The 18,641-nt window shown below is 39.4% G+C and overlaps 1 protein-coding gene across 4 annotated transcripts in view; it reads right to left on the bottom strand.

The window, feature by feature from the left end:
• Nucleotides 1-18,641, bottom strand: part of CTNND2 (catenin delta 2) — a 907,509-nt gene that overhangs the window by 760,629 nt on the left and 128,239 nt on the right. For 3 of the 4 annotated variants that reach the window (XM_025867463.2, XM_073891086.1, XM_073891085.1), the window contains exon 2: nt 966-1,102. The exons of the other annotated variant lie outside the window; for it this stretch is intronic. In XM_025867463.2, the coding sequence (XP_025723248.1) occupies nt 966-1,102 (137 nt within the window). The remainder of the gene's footprint in view (nt 1-965; nt 1,103-18,641) is intronic. 4 annotated transcript variants of the gene reach the window in all.

Raw genomic sequence — 18,641 nt, 5'->3', positions numbered from 1 at the left:
TGCTGACCATTTTCACAAACCAGATTATCCAATTAATCTATTCAACTTTCCTTTGTGTACCTACTTAGCAGCACACTTCCTGCTGTGGTGACACACCGTTTGGCTGATAGCATCATTGATCCCTTCTGTCAATGGATCTTTCCTCAGCTACTCTATTGATAGCGTGACCACTGCTGTTGCTTATTCAGCATCCCTCGAATCACATAACCTACACACAGGACACTTCCTCATTTTTTAAAAAATTATGATTAATATTCTGGCACATGCTAAAAGAAGTGGAAAAAATCTTGATTTTCCAGCTTTGATTATTTACCATCTTTTATTTATAAGAAACATGACTTTTAATAATTTTTTTTAATCTAAGACTTCAGATTTTACTTACTTAGCCATTTATAAGGCAAAGTAATGTTGGAGGAAGAATCATTCAGATTTTAATTCGTTTTATAGGGAAAATTCTAAAATGCATTCTTCCAGATCCATCTCAGAAACACTAGAAAGACCAATTTCACTTGACCCAACACAGTATTCATCTGCTGTCACCATACTAATTTTTTATACCTGTGGATTTATTTTGATTGTTGATTAGACTTTATATTTTCTTTTTTCTTTTGTTTTTAGACTTTATATTTCCTAAAGACCAATTATTTGGCCTCATGCATATAATAGTATTAAATGTCAGGTCCATCACCAAATCTATCAAAATTTCACCAGTAGGGAATTTTGACTATAAAGTGCTTTTTTCCCCCAGGATGGAATATTTTTTCAAGGAAAACTGCCTAAATCATGAATAAAAACATAAAGTGAAAAGCAATTACAATCCCATTTTAATATTTTTATAATAAATACCAACATTCTGCTAGAAAATCATGATTTTCTTCCAACATCACTGAGTCATCCTTGTTCATCTGAAAGAACACTTTCTAATTTGTTCCCATAAGTAGGTCACAAAAGTGGAATGTTTCTACCTGTTCTTTGACCGAGGCAAGGATGGCAGAGGTGGTTTCCGTTTCGGAGCCATCCCCATTGGAGGTGGTCAGGCCAGGGCTCAGGGAGCTGGTCTTCTCTGAGGTTGACGAAGGTTGGTCTGGGACAGGCATAGCTCCTGCAATGCAGAAGAACATGCTTAATGCGATAGGATGTGGCCGCTGCACCCAGACATAACTATCAGGCAACTTTAAGCAGTACGCTTTCGAAAAAATGAAAATTATGAACTACAGAGAAAGCACACGACGTCATTATAGAACAGGAAACAATACAAGTAAATGGAATGGTTTCTCCTCTATCAGCCCAACCAAATTCAAGGATATACTCACAACTCTGTGTTTTGTATTTGAGGTAAGTGGAACAAGAGATAATAAGAAGTAAAAGGCAAGTAAGATAATAAGAAAGAGTAAAGAAATGAAGAAGTACTGAGTCTAAAAAAGCCAGTTGAGGTGGTGCCTGGGTGGCTCAGTCGTTAAGCGTCTGCCTTCGGTTCAGGTCGTGATCCCAGGGTCTTGGGATCGAGCCCCGCATCGGGCTCCCTGCTCCGTGGGAAGCCTGCTTCTCCCTCTCCCACTCCCCCTACTTGTGTTCTTTCTCTTGCTGTGTCTCTCTTTGTCAAATAAATAAAATCTTAAAAAAAAAAAAAAAAAGCCAGGTGAACTACCATTTTACCTCAGCCCAATTCATAAATGGACAGACAGGTACAGCTTAAAAGCAGCATCCCAAAAGTTACCTTTTCCTATTATCTTTCTCAAACAAGTAAGACCAGTAAGATCAAAGTTCTTGTTACATATATTACCTAGCGATGTTTATCAGCAGAGGAAATAATAATTAACCGAGTACAATTTTTACCAGGGCCCTACAAAATCACTATTCAAATAAAAGTATGGGAGTAAATAAAGGTTGTTTTCTTGCCTAAAGCTATCATATTACATGTCCCTCCAGGAACTAGTGTTATGTGAATGTTAAAAAGTATTTCCTATTATACTGTAACTGGGCAGCCTGGGTTTTATAGTAAGCAACATAATTTCCATAGGAAACCCAGCACTGTGATACATTTGTTCATAGTTAATAATTTAGGGCCATGCTAACTGAAAAGGGTTCTATTATAGAACTGTCCTTAAAGTATATGAAAAGATTGGTCATCTAATTTTCTCATTGGACATTCCAGCTTAGTTTTGATTTGTCTTCATTTTCTAAGTAATTTTTTAATAATATTATCAATGAGGATTAGAATAGCATTGGAAAGATAAATCTGTTACAAACAGAATTTACAGGAGGGTTGGGGAAAATAATATTAGTAAGCAGGATGTGAGCAAAGAGTAAAGATCAAATTAAACATAATATAGCAAAATGCAACCCTGGCTAAAAAACAGAAGGTATTTTGGATACCAAGAGGATGAGAGAAAGTGATTTAAATAATTACGGTGGTGGGGTTGGGAAGAGAAGAATAAAGTACAGTTTCATATTCCACTTGCTTTCATATGCAGTATTTGATCGAGCCTCACAACTGTAAGGATTTCGATAAACAGATTAACAAATGTTGTGCCCAGCTAACATAGCCTGAAAGCCAAGCCCTTCCAATTAGGAAAGGTTTGAGAGATGCGGGGAAGGGGACAAGGGCAGAAAGCAAGAAGAAAGGCAATGGCAGTCTTGGGTGCAAAGTCACCCCCTCTCCGGCCCTGCATCTCCACCTGTATCTACGTCAGTGACTTCCAAAGGGGACTCTACACAAGGACAGCCTGAAGCCGAGAAAGGAGGAGTCTTGGATGTTTTAAATCATTATGTTCACTTTCATGTTTTCTAAATTTTATTGGGCCCATGTGAATCCAGGTTCTGAACTAGTATGATTGCCAACCTGTTTTTTGACAAAGAAACTGTCTACGGTCCCAAAGTTACTTATATAATTGGGCCTAGAACTCAGGTTTTCTCCCTTTTTATTCCTATTTTAGGGTCCTTTGATGTGTCTGCCTATTTCCCATAATCTGGGCTGCTGCCTCATAAATGCTAGTCTATACAGCAATTTTTATAAAATGTTACTCTTAAAAGTATGAGAGTAACCTGTCATAATAAAATATGGGATTTAATAGGCAGGCAATGAATCAAAGCATATCTCTGGGCACTGGACAACTCTGACCCTCACACTATAAGGAATAAGAAAGTCTGTTTATCTAACCCCCCCTTTCTCCTTCCAGCAATAACAGAACACAAGTGAAAGCGTCAAGGCTTAGTCCACCATACGGAGCTACTGCTACCCAAGGCAACTGCTGTGCCTGATGGGAAATGACTTGGAATAATTTCCATGGCTCATAATTTTTCACACCCAGACTTAATTCACCCATTGGCCATCCCTGTGTATGAATGGTTAAGATGGCCCCAACCTCCGCTGCCGATCCTCTCAGCTCACAGCACAAGAAGAGAAGGAGCACCACGTGAAGGCCACCAGAAGCAAGCCATGGCCTGCCTAATGGTAAGTGTAAAGAGCTGTAAGCCTTCTGGCCAAGTAGTTTAGTTTTAATTAGAACTAATCCACTAAAATTTGTAGTTAATCTGTGTTAAATCCAGGAAATCTGGAAAATGTAGGGAGACAAAAGGGAAAAAAAAATAACAAAGGAAGAGCAATCCTCAGCAATTCTGGCATCCCAGATAAGTATATTTACTTGGTATTTTGGTACAGGTTTCTCTGATAGGATTTTTTTTCTCATTTAACTCATTCTGTATAATAAGATTTACATAATGGAGTACTACTGAGGTAGTGCCTTTTTATTTTTTTTTTAATTTTTGTTCAGCAACATATCATGAACTATTTTTTTTTTAATTTATTTGAGAGAGATATTCTTGCACGAGTGGGGGGAGGAGCAGAGGGAGAAGCAGACGCTCCGCTGAGCAGAGGGAGCCCAATGACTTGGGGCTCAATCCCAGGACTCTGGGATCACAACCTGAGCCGAAGGCAGATGCTCAACCGACTGAGCCACCCAGGCGCCCCATAATGAACTATTTATGTCAACAAAAATTATTCTACAGTTTAAAAATGTAACGAAGTGCTCACTTTGGCAGCGCATATACTAAAAATGTAATGAATTCCTAGTATTCATAATGCATCATAATTTACATATCTTTTGTCATTTTTATCCCATTTTTACTGTGACATTTTCAATAAATTCCTAGAGGTGGTGTTGATGGAATGAGGAAGGGGTGTGTGTTTCAGGCTTTTGAGACCCCAAACAAACTTTCCTGCCACCAGGCTGGTTCACCATAGCTGCCCACCAGCACATGCCGTGAGTCCCCGCCATGTTAACAAAACTAGCCTTCATTATCCTCTCCTGCTTTTACCAATTTGATACAGAAAAATTCATCCCTTTGATTTTGTTTCTCTTCGGCATGAGTACAGCGGACATTTTCCTACAGATTCCTACACACAACACCTCTTTTTTTTGTTTTAAAGATTTTATTTATTTGAGAGAGAGGACAGAAAGAGAGACAGAGCATGAGAAGGGGGAGGGTCAGAGGGGGAAGCAGGCTCCCCACCCAACAGGGAGCTGGATGCGGGACTCGATCCTGGAACTCCAGGATCACGACCTGAGCCGAAGCAGCCGCTTAACCAACTGAGCCACCCAGGTGCCCCCGTACAACACCTCTTCATTCTCTTTATACAACTACTGGGTAAGAAGTCTTTCTATCGCTAGTGAAATGCTGATCTGCAAATTCCTAAATTGAAATTTTGACTTGGTAATAACAAGTTCTGTGTCCAGAAAATACAGAACGACGAACCATGCCATACGACACCCTCACATGCATGAGCAGCTGTATTGACTCTTAACCCCACCCGTGACCCCACTCCTGCCCCAAATCCACAGGCTGAAGCCCTAATGCCCAATGTGACTGCATTTGGAGGTGGGGCCTTTAGGGAGGTAATTAAGGTTAAATGCAGGTAATCAGGGTGGGGTTTATAAGGGAGGGACTGTCATCCTTACAAAAGAGGAAAAGACCAGAGTTTTCTCTCCGTCCTGTGAGGACACAGAGAGAAGCTAGCTGCCAAAAAGAATGTCCTCACCAAAAACATAGCAAGCCAGCACTTTGATCTTAGACTAACTTCTGGCCTCCAGAACTGTGAGAAAATACATTTCTGCTATTTAAGCCCCTTTGTCTGTGGCATTTTATTATGGCAGCCTGGGAAGACTAATACAAGCAGGGCTGGATTGGTCTCAGCTTCTTTCTCTCATTTCCCCCGTGAGGCGAGTATGGGGGAGCTTGGGAACTGACGGTAGCAGGGAGGTACCATCATGTCCAGCACTCTGTTGACACCTGTATCCGAGATGAGCCACAGCTGCAAGAGAAAGGCACATGCTGCTGCAAATCAGCAATCTGGATAAATCAAAGCTTGCAAGAGAGTTGTGCCCCACTGATGTAAGCCTGCGGGACAAAATGCTCTCTTAAGAATATCCCTAGTACTTTCACAGATGATGCAATAAGAAATTCAGAAAAGTTGGCCAGGATGACAATAATAGCAAAGGCAGGTAGCCCCCAAATACAGAGTGTCCGTCTCAATTTGAATTCTTATGTCCATATGTGATAAGATTTCATGAAGTCCAAATAAATACTCTAAGCATTTATTTCCCCAACATGAGTCACTATAAACTTACATTATACTTGGTAACATGTTAAAATCTTACGTGCACTTTAAAAGGCCAACCTCTCTTGCTCTCAATTCAAGGACTGCATTCAATGCTGTATTTTATTGACCTCCATCACACAAAAAAGAAAGTACAATTCTTATTTTATTTTTTATAATTCAGATTTGTTCCTTCTTTAGCCACGTCTGCCCAGCAACTGATGACTTTATTGGAGAAGATCATCAAGAAGACATGACAATCAGTTAATCCTTGAACTGGACCTGGGCCTTTGGAGGCTCCGTACTCCCTCCTCTGTCCTTGGGATGTGTATCTGCTTGCCTTCCCCACTTCCAGAAGCTGCTCTAAGAATACAGCCCTGAGGTAGAAATGTGGTGTTAAGATTATGCACACTGGGTATGTGACTGAACCCGGTTAAGGCCTATATAAACTTTTAAGATTCTGGCCAGTGGCTGCAGAAATCTACTTGTCCTGTAACCACCCAAGATGAGTCTTGTAAGTAAGTTCACTTGCTTATTCAACCTGCCACCTACCAATCTAGAGTGGTCTCCTTCTTTCTTCAGTCTCTCCCTGCCCTCTGAGTATGGAGGCCAGTGTGCAAGCCAACAGACTTCGACAGCAGAGATGGCCATCTTCAAAAAAATTAACTGATGGACTCTGGTGTCACACAATCATCCAATTCAATGACCCACCCAGCATTCTCATGCCGCCATTACTTTGATTTCCTCCCCTCTGATTCAGTGATAAGCTCCTTTGGCTGTGATGAGGTCTTTGCTCCTCTAGAGCTTCCCACCCTCAATCTGTGACCCTCTTACCCTTTCAACTGTCTTCTCATTCCGTCACGCCCAGGCCTTCACGCTGTGTTGTCACAGAGGCCTGTTTCTTTCTTCTCACAGGTTAGCAGGTCCCACCTACTTCAAATTCCAGGATCTCCAAATCCCTTGCATACTCTGCGACTCAATAAATATTTCATAAGCTAGACTTGCACTAATATGGTAGCCTCTAGCAACATATGGCTATTTACATCTCAATAACATTAAAAAGCCAGTTTATCAGTTGCACTATTCACATTTTAATTTGCTCAATGCCCACATGTGGCCAGTCGCTACTGTACTGGATAGTAAAAAATGTAGAAAATTTTCATCATTGCAGAAAGTTCCATTGATCTATACCCAATGGTCTATTCCTTGATGTGATCTTTCATCTGCAGCTTTATTCCTTGGCAGTAGGTCATGAGAGGGGTCAGATTATAAACAAATTTTGAAGGGAGAACTGTCAGGATTACTGATAGGTTGCATGTGGTAGTGAGGCAAAGAGAGAAGAGTCTAGATTATTCCACGGTTCAGTTTAAGTGACTAGCCATTAGCCAAAATGTTGATACTGTGGGTAAAACATATTTTGGGTGATGGAAGGTGACCTGACATGCAAACTTACACCCCAAAACACATCTATCTGTGACTCTTCTTTGCTGTTAATATCTCGGCAGCTGAGACCAGCTCAAGTCAGAAACTACACTCTGATATGAATTAGGCAATGTAAAGACTGATGACTTCTAAACACTGCTTATCACATCTTTATTCCCCTTTTTTCCTTTTCTTTAGGCAGGTCCCTTTTTATCTTTTACTTTAGAGTTGCTAGAAACTTCCAGAACTCTTCTCATCTTCCTTTAGCTTTAGCCAATGGCTTCAACTTAAGACTCTAAGACATTAACTTCCTTGACTCTCACACCAAACTAAGAAACTCCACGTGTGTGTGGCCACATCTAAAGTGGTTTCCTTCCCTCATGGATCCACTCTTTTCAAGACAGTGCCCCTCCCTGTTCTTGATCCTATGTCCTAAAACACAGACATATTAGTGCAATAGACTGACTTTTAGCTTTACCTCATCATTAGGCATCACTTTCATAATTTTCCATTATGGTTGCACCCGAGTAAAGAAACTGGCCATTAGAATACTCCAAATGTTAGTCATATATATATATATATATATATATATATATATATATATCACATACACACACATTTATGTATCCAATTTGATGTTTTAACATTGAATATAATGAACATATGGAATTTTTATAACCCTCCACTCACTCCACAGGTGATATGTGTAAGATTAGGCTCATGTAAAATGGAAGAAGGAGCATAAGCATATTATTAATATTAGGTTGCAGATTAGATTCGTATAAATTAGTGACACGAAAAATAATAGTGAACTCGTCATTTGTATAAACACTCTGGTCACCAAAACCACAATTCTGTATTTGCAACTAAGATGTCATGAATATCAAAACTCAACCTAATAGGCAGAGAAATAGACATAGAAAAATAGGCACAGCATTGTCTCCCAGATGCCTTCTTCACATATAAAAGTATATCCATCCTTGTTTCTTCCTTTTAATGAGAAATTTTAAAATTACAGCTTGTCCTAATAATATACAGAATATAATAATTAATAGCTGTCAAAACTCAATATAATTAGAGCTAAAACTCAATCTGTCTTGGTCTATGTTCAGTTCCCCACATCTAGCTCACTATCTAATATATAGGCAGCCAGTTAATAAATATTTACTGAAGTAATGTATGAACTGTTAGTGTAAAATCAATAATGGTCGCTTAGTAGAGCATGTAACATTAAGTAAAATGGGCTTTGCATTAGGAGCATTTCCCTGAATCGTATTTGTTATGACACCTTTTAATTTCAACTCAAGAAAGCTGCTTTTTTGAAACCTTATGAGGACTACTGTATGGCTTGGCCACAGTCGAATGCCAGGGAAGGTATACCCTTGGGATGCTGGCTTCTTGGGTAGAGGCATCAATCAGGCAGGATCTGAAACTTCTGGGACTTGATGCTTGCAACTCACAACTTACGAACAGAATCTGGCAATATTTATGGAAAGCACCATGCAAGAAAGAAGTATTGAGCCATATTCAGCATCTGCAACTGCAAGGCAAAGCCAAGAGGTAGCCACGTGTCCAATTCTATCTGGTAGTTTGGAGGTGAGGCCAATGAGGTATTATTCGCAGAATCAGAGACACGAGGTCACTTGTGGCTGTGGAGGAAGATATGATGACTGGGTAGAGAGACGTGGGATCTGAGTGTTAGAGCCACATGTCGAACACAAGGGGATGACTGTTCTACCTGTGTGTTCAGAGAAGTGGGAACTGTAGAAGGTTGAACGTAACTTGGCGAGTCAGGAAATCCACCTCATGCTATTGCGTGAGCCCTTAATCATCGAGGAGGATGGGACCAACCTAAACATCACCAAAGACTTAAGGCCCACCTGAATATTATTCTTAGTGACACAAACAGTGAAAGTCCAGAGGAAGCTTCTGTAGAGACTACAGAGCAAGAAGAAGAAAAATTGTTCCTCGATTTTCTCCACAGAATGAATTTGTTGTTACAAAAAAATAATTTTTGATATATACATGCCTACTTTGGAAAACCTTTTTGTCCTTGATGGCTTTTAAGACCCATGTTTAGGCAGAGGGTCACTGAGCACTTTGTGCCCCAGCTGATTCTCTCCTTTCCCCTCGCGAGATGGTCACTCTCCTTTCCGAATTCCCCTTTTCCTAAAGCATCGTACATGAAATGGAGAAGCGTGGGAAGCGCACCCAGCAGGACGGCCCCAGCTAGAGCGGCCCTCCGCGGGGGCGGTCAGTGCGGGTGGGTGGCCCGGGCGTCCGCCACCTCCCCAGGGGGACCCACGCACACCGGAGACAACATTTATGGATGTCTCCTCCCTCTCTGGGACAGCAGCAATGTTGAGAGGCACACGTGGCGCCTGCAGCATTTTATCTAGAAAGTACCACCACTCGGGCAGGCTCACACGCGCCCACGTACAGTGAGGTCCACAGAGCGTGGCAAACACGGCGGGTTGCTTGGGACGCAGGCTGGTAAAATCTCAGGTAGCCTGTCCCCCACCCCACCCCCACAGGCTCCCATTGGCCAAAAATACGGCTATCCTCAACTACATAAAGCTTGTGAGTAGCAAAACTTGTAAAAATGAAGTGTACAAAAGGAAACATCCATACAATACATTTGCACCCTGTATAGAATTCATCACTTTGAAACTGGCCAACAGTCAGATAGGACCAATCATCAGTAATAGAAAAGAACCCCGACGTCTGTCGCACGCACCGAGTCGGGGGTTTGCGTGGTTTTCCAGAGAGAGAGAGATGCTCATTTACAGTGACAGTACGTGTGGACGGTCTTTACGGTTAAGAAGCCAGTGGAATTTCCCGGCATTTAGGCGAGTCACATTTGATTGTCACAACATACAAATCTTACAGGTCTGAGACAATAAATACAAGCAGATCGGATGCATTTCTTCATGGCATCAAGTAGCTCAGGTTTAATTTAACACGGCTTAGTGCATTTCAGCAGCAGCCCATGCTTGGGACAGCCATACGAGCAGCCGAGTTCTAACAAAATGAGGTCAGTGAGGAAGGCGAGGGTCTTCTCTTGGTGTCTTACAGGCCTGTCTCCTAAAGCATGATCTCAGGCACTTTCACCGATGCCACTATGACGTCATATGTGACATTATGTCAACCATGTATTGATCTTTAAAAAGTACTGAAAGGCGAAAGATTTACGTGATCTGAAGAGAAACCAGAGAAAGGCTGGTGCTTTCGGAAAAGGAGCCAGCAGAGGACGGGGAGTAGATGCCCCCCCTCTCCGCCCCAGCCACGCTTACAACCTGGGGGTGAAACAAGGTAGAGGACTTGGCCACCTAGAGCTAAGGTCCGATCCCGACGAGTAAGGTGTGAAGAGTGGGATCTCACAGATTCCTCAACCGCCATCAGGGTGCCCAAACCTGAGTGAAGGAAAAAGCTGAGAGAAGACAGTGGCTCGACCGGTCGACTTTGGAAAGGCAGAGGGTTACTGGCAGGGAGAAAAGAATCAGAATAAATCTATAAAGTAAGGTGAGAAGGGCAGGGAAGGCAGCACTGGGGCTGGTATTCAGGGAACATCAGGGGCAAGCCTGGGAACACCGGAGGGAGGGCACTGGGGGTAGCCGCTCTGCTGTTGGGACTTAATCATGCTTTTATCTGCAAGTGACAGAAAATCCATCCCAAGTGGCTTAGAGAAAATGGGTGAGCAAGAGTCACATTAAGAAGCATCCCAATTTCAAAAACATTAAAAGATTTTTACAATTCCGGAAGACGTATGATCATTACAGCTCATCATGATAAATGCACCGCCTGAGGAAGGTTCACATTACAAAGGTAACAGGGAGAAGGAAGGGTTTGATGTTGTCGAACTGTTTAAAGAGACTGCGGAGAAGAAGAAATGCAGGTGTGGGATGATGAAAATAGAAATATTCAAATTAATGACTTGTGGGTAACATATAATATTAAAGTACCAACCCACACATATTTCTACTCACCCCACCTCTGTCTACTTTTGCAACAGGAACATATCTGGATGAAATTAATGACAAAACAATGATGACAAAAACAATATAAAGTTTCGGGCTCATCATCACTAAAAAACAGTGACCCACTTCTGAAATCAATAACCATCCTAGTTCCCCAGACACGACAAGGCCTGTTTTCAGCAGCCAATTTCATGGGTCTGCTAAGCCGGAGGGACATTTCTCCTTATGCCAGAGAAATAAAGTCCGAGATTCTATAATTACAGACCCATCACAGCAACAGTAAGCTGAAGAGAAATTGAGACAGGCACAATACCTTAAATGTTGGCTCTCCCCGAATAGGAGGAAAAGTTCTAAAACATTCAATAATAAAGAGGCTCAGCGGTAGACTGACTGTTCTTTTGGCTGAGACTTCAAAGAAGCATGCTTAGCACCGCTCCCAATGCAGTGCTGGTCACACACAGTGACTGCCCAGAACACGCTGTCACTGCCAAATGCCCAGGCACTGGAGTCCCCCCTTCTCACAGCTTCGAAACCCTCGCAACCATCTCCGTCCGACCTTGTGTCTTTGCAAGATGCTGAATAACAGCCTCTAAGCCTGCAAGTGAAAAAGCGTGCCTCTGCAAACAGTCCCCCTAACAATACTTGAAACGAGTATGCGGGTTTCCATTTTATGTTCTTCTACTTAATCACAGAGTGACATGATAAAAATCTGGTACCCCCCCAAAAATCATGCTCTAAAGCTAGGCCACAGTTTTACCATTGTGAACCACCAACGCTGTTTGTCACAATCTATTAAACAGAAATTCCCCAAATGCTAGCCGCACACTGGCCTGTAAAATGTTCTCACTTCCTCGTACTTGAAAGTGTCCATTCAAATTATGGCAAATTTGCCCTTCATATTGATTCCAAATATATATCTGCCACTTGACAATTTCTCAAGATAGACCTCAACCACATATTTTTTTTCCCCAGAATTACTATCAATGGGCAGTCAAGGACAAAATCTTACACTGTAAGTATCTGCACTCCTTAGAAAACATGTTTAATCCATCGAAGCAGGGAAACTGTCCATCAGTGTTTTAAATTTAATTCTAGAACAGAGTTTCAGCTACTCCTACACAACTTCAGTTGCTACCACAGACTTAGAAATCTTTTAAATAAATCTCTCTACTAGCTTTATAGGAAAAAATATATAAAACAAAAAATGAATGGAGCCATAACAATTTTTGATAGTTATCAGGATATGTTGACATTTCTATGCATACATAAGAAATTTTGAAGTTTAAAGTGATATAATTAGCTTACTACAACACACACTTCAAGAAGAAAGTAAAGCTTTGCTTACAGAATATATTTAAATCATATGTGTAAAGAGCTTTCACTGTACTTGTGAAGGAGGTTACATAGCAAAGAACGTCTCTTATTTTTTGGAATATATATTTATTAAATACACATTGGGAGTTCAAATATGTTGGTATGTGATCAATAAATAATTTTAAATAGGTGAATGACTAGATATTACGAAAAGGTGACTATCAATCCCTAGCTCTGTTTTTTGCCAGTCTGTTTTCTGTTTACTAGTTTCTGTGGGTTAAGAATTTTTCGATTCCCCATATAGGTGATATCATATCGTATTTGTCTTTCTCTGTCTGACCTATTTCACTTAACATAATCAGGTTTATCCACGTTGTCATAAACGGCAGGATTCCCTTCTATCTCATGGCTGAATAATATTTTACACACACACACACACACACACAATTTTCTCTATGCACTCATCCAAGTGTCCGTTGATGGACACTTAGATTGTTTCCAGATCTTGGCTATTGTGAGTTATGCTTCAATGAACGTGGGAGTGATATCTCTTCAAGATCCTACTTTCATTTTCTTTCAATATATACTCAGAAGTGGAATTGCTGGGTCATATGATAGTTCTATTTTTAATCTTTTGAAAAACTTCCATAATGTTTTCCATAGTTGCTACACCAATTTACATTCTCACCAACAGCGCATAAAGGTTCACTTTTCTCCACATCTTTGCCAACACTTGTTATCTCCTATCTCTTTGATGATGGCCATTCTAATAATGTGAGGTTTTGATTTGCATTTCCCTGATGACTAGTGATGCTGGCACCTTTTCATGCACCTATTGGCCATCTGTATATCTCCTCTGGAAAAATGTGCATTCAGTTCCTTTGTCCATCAAATGACACTTTAAACCATAGAATCCATCAGACAAGGGGCGCCTGGGTGGCTCAGTCAGTTAAGCATCTGCTTTCAGCTCAGGTCATGGTCCCAGGGTCCTGGGCCTGAGCCCCACATCTGGCTATCTGCTCAGTGGGGAGCCTGCTTCTCCCTCTCCCTCTGCCTCTCCCCCCTGCTCATGCTGTCTCTCGCTTGCTCTCTCTCTCAAATAAGTAAATAAAATCTTTAAAAAAAGAAGGAATCCATCAGACAAGAAATTGATTCCAACCACAGAGAAACACAAGTCATCTTTCACTCTATGACTTGCCAAGTGGGTGTTATGCTTCCTTATAGCACTTTATTCATTTTACTGCAATTGTAAATAAAAATCTTCTGATCCATCAAATAGAAAAATTATTAATAACTTCATTTTAACAAGTGGACAACAATGAGACTTGGAAAAAAATAAAAATAGCAAATCCAGGCTCAGAAGACAGAAGTCAACAGTGGTCAAGGATTTTCACCCAAATATCTGACATTTTATCATATATTATTTTGATTAGACCTCAGGATTCTCAGTGTTTGAATGTAATAGTTCTTTTACATTGCAAATCTGATTACAAAACAACACTCTTGAGTTTCAGGAAAGATTTTTTTTTTTTTTTGGTAATTTTACGTAAATCCTTAGGCTTTGTCACTAAGATACTAATTACTTTTGAGATCTTAAACAAAGGGAGCCATTTTTCTAAGTCACAATGATGCCAACATCTTTTTCCTGTGTTGTGAAGTCCATCATCCTCTAGGAGATCTAGCTTATTCTGATCTCCAAAGGCAATTTTCAGCAAAGCTGTCTGAAAAGAAACTTCTCTATGTTTCCAGTTATTCTATACAATCATATCATATTTTAAATCTCAGATGAGTAAATAGGTCTATTTATAATGATATCATATTCCTGACCTAAAAACAATACTTATCATTTTCAAGTCCATTAGTATCATGTTTCTACTTTATTTTTTAAAATAATTTCTTTTTTTGTTTTGTTTTGTTTAATTTTTTATTGTTATGTTAATCACCATACATTACATCATTAGTTTTTGATGTAGTGTTCCATGGTTCATTGTTTGCGTATAACACCCAGTGCTCCACGCGGAACGTGCCCTCTTTAATACCCATCACCAGGCTAACCCATCCCCCCACCCCCCTCCCCTCTAGAGCCCTCAGTTTTTTTCTCAGAGTCCATAGTCTCTCATGGTTCGTCTCCCCCTCCGATTCCCCCCCTTCATTCTTCCCCTCCTGCTATCTTCTTCTTCTTTTTTTTTAACCTATAGTGTATTATTTGTTTCAGAGGTACAGATTTCTTTCACAATTAAATAATTATTCTATGTTTGAGAAAAAGTCTCTTTCCAGCATCGGGCTTCCCACCTCCCACTTTCTTCTTTCTCCTTTTTCTAAATATTTACATCTCCCACAATCGGCAGGTACTCTCTAATACACAAGTAGTTCCTTAATGAGAAGTCAAATATTTTAATATTTAGTTATAAAATTAGCCAATTGTTAGTTCAAATATATAAATAAATTTAAAGAAAATAAGCATAACTCCTATAAAAAGAAATTGTGGCTTTGTGTCCAGACAGAAAAATGAAATTTCTGTCAATTAGATAGGAAGCTTGTACTTTTTATGCGTCAATATTTTGCTGTTGTTATTGATCTTTCTGGAGAGAGAGGTCCAAAAGTAAACTGGATTATACCTACTTTCTTATGTCTCTATTTTGTTGACAAACTTTTGTGATCTCTAAAAGATGAAATTTCAATTAAGGATATTATTTTTTTAAAAGGGAAAAAAAGGTTTAAAGATCTATCTAATGTAAAAACCTTTGTGGGGTGCCTGGGTGGCTCAGTCAGTTAAGCCACCAACTCTTGGTTTCAGCTCAAGTCATGATCACAGGGTCCTGAGATCGAGCCCCCTGTTGGGCTCCATGCTCAGTGCAGAGTCTGCTTGAGATTCGGTCTTTCTCCCTCCTTCTGCCCCTCCCCCTGCGTGCTCCCTAAATAAATAAATAAATAAATAAATAAATAAATAAATAAATAAAAAATCTTTAAAAACAAAATTCAATAACAACAAAAAACAACCAACTAAACCAAAAAAAAAACCTTAGCAACCTGCAGGGATTATTAAAAGCACAGTAAAAATCACTTGAGATTGAATCTTCTTTTATACAAATGTTCTAGGGTCTTAAGAAAATAATACAACATGATATTTGGTAAAAATCCCAATTATCTAAACAGTGTTTAAGTATATAAATTTTGGTTAGAAAAACCTTAAAGGTTCTCTTATATTTACCTTTCCTACAATCAAGTATTTCTTAGATGAAAAAACAATAAAAAATGAAGAGCAGTGTCATACCAGTCCTCACAAGCATACAAAAGAATACTATCTATGAATATATGGTTGTAACAAATTAGGTATTAGCTATGGTGGTATATTTAAAAAATTTAAGTTACACTTGAACAAATATTTTTTACAAGACAATATAATAATATTAATTGTGTACTTACTATGTAATCTTCTAAACTCTTCACCATTCCTAACACAATTAATACAACAACTTTGTGCTGCACTTCTATTATTATCCCCATTTTGCAGATAATGAAACTGAGGTCCAGAGAGGTGAACCTCCCCTAAGTAACAAGGGAAGAACTATTGTTTAAAGCCACACAGCCTATGGTTCTCAATCATTACGTGCTGCTAATCTACAGAATATCTTTTAATACCAATACTATTTTACAAAATAATTCATTAATTTAAAAATAAATCACTGACCAAAGTGTGGGCCAGGCTCAGTACTAGGCATTGAGTATTGGATGCAAAAGATAAATAGGAAGAGGAGTCATGGGGAAAATAATGAATATAGAAGTTGGATCTAAAGTGTCGATCTTTATGTGGTAAATATACACAATGGAATATTATTCAGCCATAAAAAAGAGTGAAATCCTGCCATTTGCAACAACATGGATGGACCTAGAGGGTATAATGCTAAGTGAAATAAGTCATTCAGAGAAACATAAATGCCATATGATTTCACTCATATGTAAAATTTAAGAAACAAAACAAAGAAAAAAGAGATAAAAAAAAAAAACAGACTCTTAAACACGGAGAACAAACTGGTGGTTGCCAGAGGGGAGGTGGTTGGGAGGATGGGTGAAACAGGTAAAGGGGATTAAGAGGTACAAACTTCCAGTTACAACATAAATAAGTCACGGAAATGAAAGTTACAGCACAGAGAATACAATCCAGAAGACTGTAATAACCTCGTCTGGTAACAGATACGACTATTTTTATGGGGGTAAGCACGGAGTAATGGGTAGAATGGTTGAACCATTATGTTGTATACCTGAAACTAATGTAACACTGAATGTTAATTATACCTCAATAAAAAAGTAAAAACACAAAAATAAAATGTGGATCTTTGTTGTAAAGAGGGAAAGTTCTTAAGTAAGAATGTCTGCAGAAGGCTATGTTGGTGTCCCAGTGCCTATCACGATGATCAGCATGCATTCTAGAAGCTATTTTAAGTGGTTCCATTTTGTGACCCTACCTGACTGGCTCCCACTGCACCTATGGTCACCTGTCCACTCCATAAGGCCCTCCTTGTGACTGGGGCCCTCCTGCCCTCACCAGAAGCTAGCTATGTTGTCTCCAAATCCATTCATTCCAGTTTAACTTGATTATATTCTTTAGTTAAACATATGTAAACCAACGAGATATAATTGCATCAAGAATAAATTTTTGTTTCTTTAACACTTTAGTGAAACTCCTTTATGGTAACGTGTTTTTTTTAAGAAAGATTTATTTATTTGAGAGAGAGAGAAAGAGTGTGTACATGAGCAGGGGGGAGAGGCAGAGGGAGAGGGAGAAGCAGACTCCCCGCTGAGCAGGGAGCCCGATGCGGGGCTCGATCCCAGGACCCCAAGGTCATGACCTGAGCCGAAGGCAGACGCTTCACTGACTGAGCCACCCAGGCACCCCATGGTAACCCATTTTAAAAAGCTATGGAATTAATTATGGATGAGATGATTATAAAGGGCTAGGGAAAAATTATAAACACACAGAAGATTTCTTTCTTCAAAATGCTTCACAGATGTCTTAGATTCCTTACTCACTTTAAAGAACTGGAAAGAGGAAATCATAGAGGATGCAAGGAGGAGAGACTAGGGTTGGGAAGGGCTCTAAAAGAATGTTTTCTTGGCACTCTGATGAGCAGACCCATATTTAAATCAATAACCCAAGTCCTATAAGGCTAATGAACACTGGTACAATTAAATTGAAACCAAATGAATAGTTTTAAATAGTTTTTTTAAAATGATTCCCTATTTTAAATGACTTCTCTTTACTGACTGTTTTCAGTCTGTTGATTAAAAGAGTTTTTACCAAGCAGTGTCTCAGTACTTATTTGTTGAATGAGTAAATGAATAGATGGATGAGTGAATGAATGAGTGAGTAGTAAGTAAATTGATCATTCTTAACCCATCCTGTCTGTTATGTGATTACTCAGTTGGTCTTTACATTGTATGAGCATTTGCTTTGCCTGGAATCATTTACTTACTGGATCAATTAGTCATTTATTAACTTAATTAAGAAACAAGTGGCTACTGAGACTTGTTGATGTCAGGAATTCCACCAAAGAAAACGATGTCGGGTTTTGAAAGAACCTTTTGTTTCACGTGGGTTCCGCCTCTGTTCCCTTGTGACTTTATGTCTGTTCATGGCATCCGCATGAGGCAATGCAGACTGATAGACTGCTTTTATGAAAAAGTAAGTACTCTAAGCACGATGCCAAATTTAAATTATACAAGTGACTGAATTTCAATTTAGAATAACAAATCTACACATCATCTTATTGGAAAATCATTATCTAATTTCTGTGTACCACACATATAATTTGCACAATTCAGAAAAAATGTCTCTCAATTAACTGTTTAAAAAAAACCTCTCTGAATTTTGAACACAGGATTGACGTTCCATTGATATATTGAATGAATTGAACAAAAAAAGGTGAAGAACAATCAAAAATTAATTTGTAGGGATGCCTGGTGGCTCAGTCGGTTGGGCATCTGCCTTCAACTCAGGTCATGATCCCAGGGTCCTGGGATCGAGCCCCACGTTGGACTCCCTGCTCAGCAGGGACCCTGCATCTCCCTCTCCTTCTGCCTGCCACTCCTCCTGCTCATGCCCACTCTCTCTTTCTGACAAATAAATAAATAAAATCTTTAAAAAAATAAATTTGTAGATTTTATTTTTAAGATTATACAATACCAAGTCATGCTTTAATCACTATATAGGTAACTAGAGAAAACTGAAAATAAAGTATGGAATTTTAATTTTATATATTTGAATTTGTATCATACCGTACAGATACATAAAGTCAAGTTATTAGAGTCATGATATACTGATTTAGGAACAA

Source organism: Callorhinus ursinus, unplaced genomic scaffold, assembly GCF_003265705.2.
Source record: "Callorhinus ursinus isolate GAN/ISIS: 27379988/994484 unplaced genomic scaffold, GSC_fseal_2.0 scaffold3, whole genome shotgun sequence".
NCBI classification, from domain to species: Eukaryota; Metazoa; Chordata; class Mammalia; order Carnivora; family Otariidae; genus Callorhinus; species Callorhinus ursinus.
This window is presented reverse-complemented; position numbering and strand designations above follow the sequence as displayed.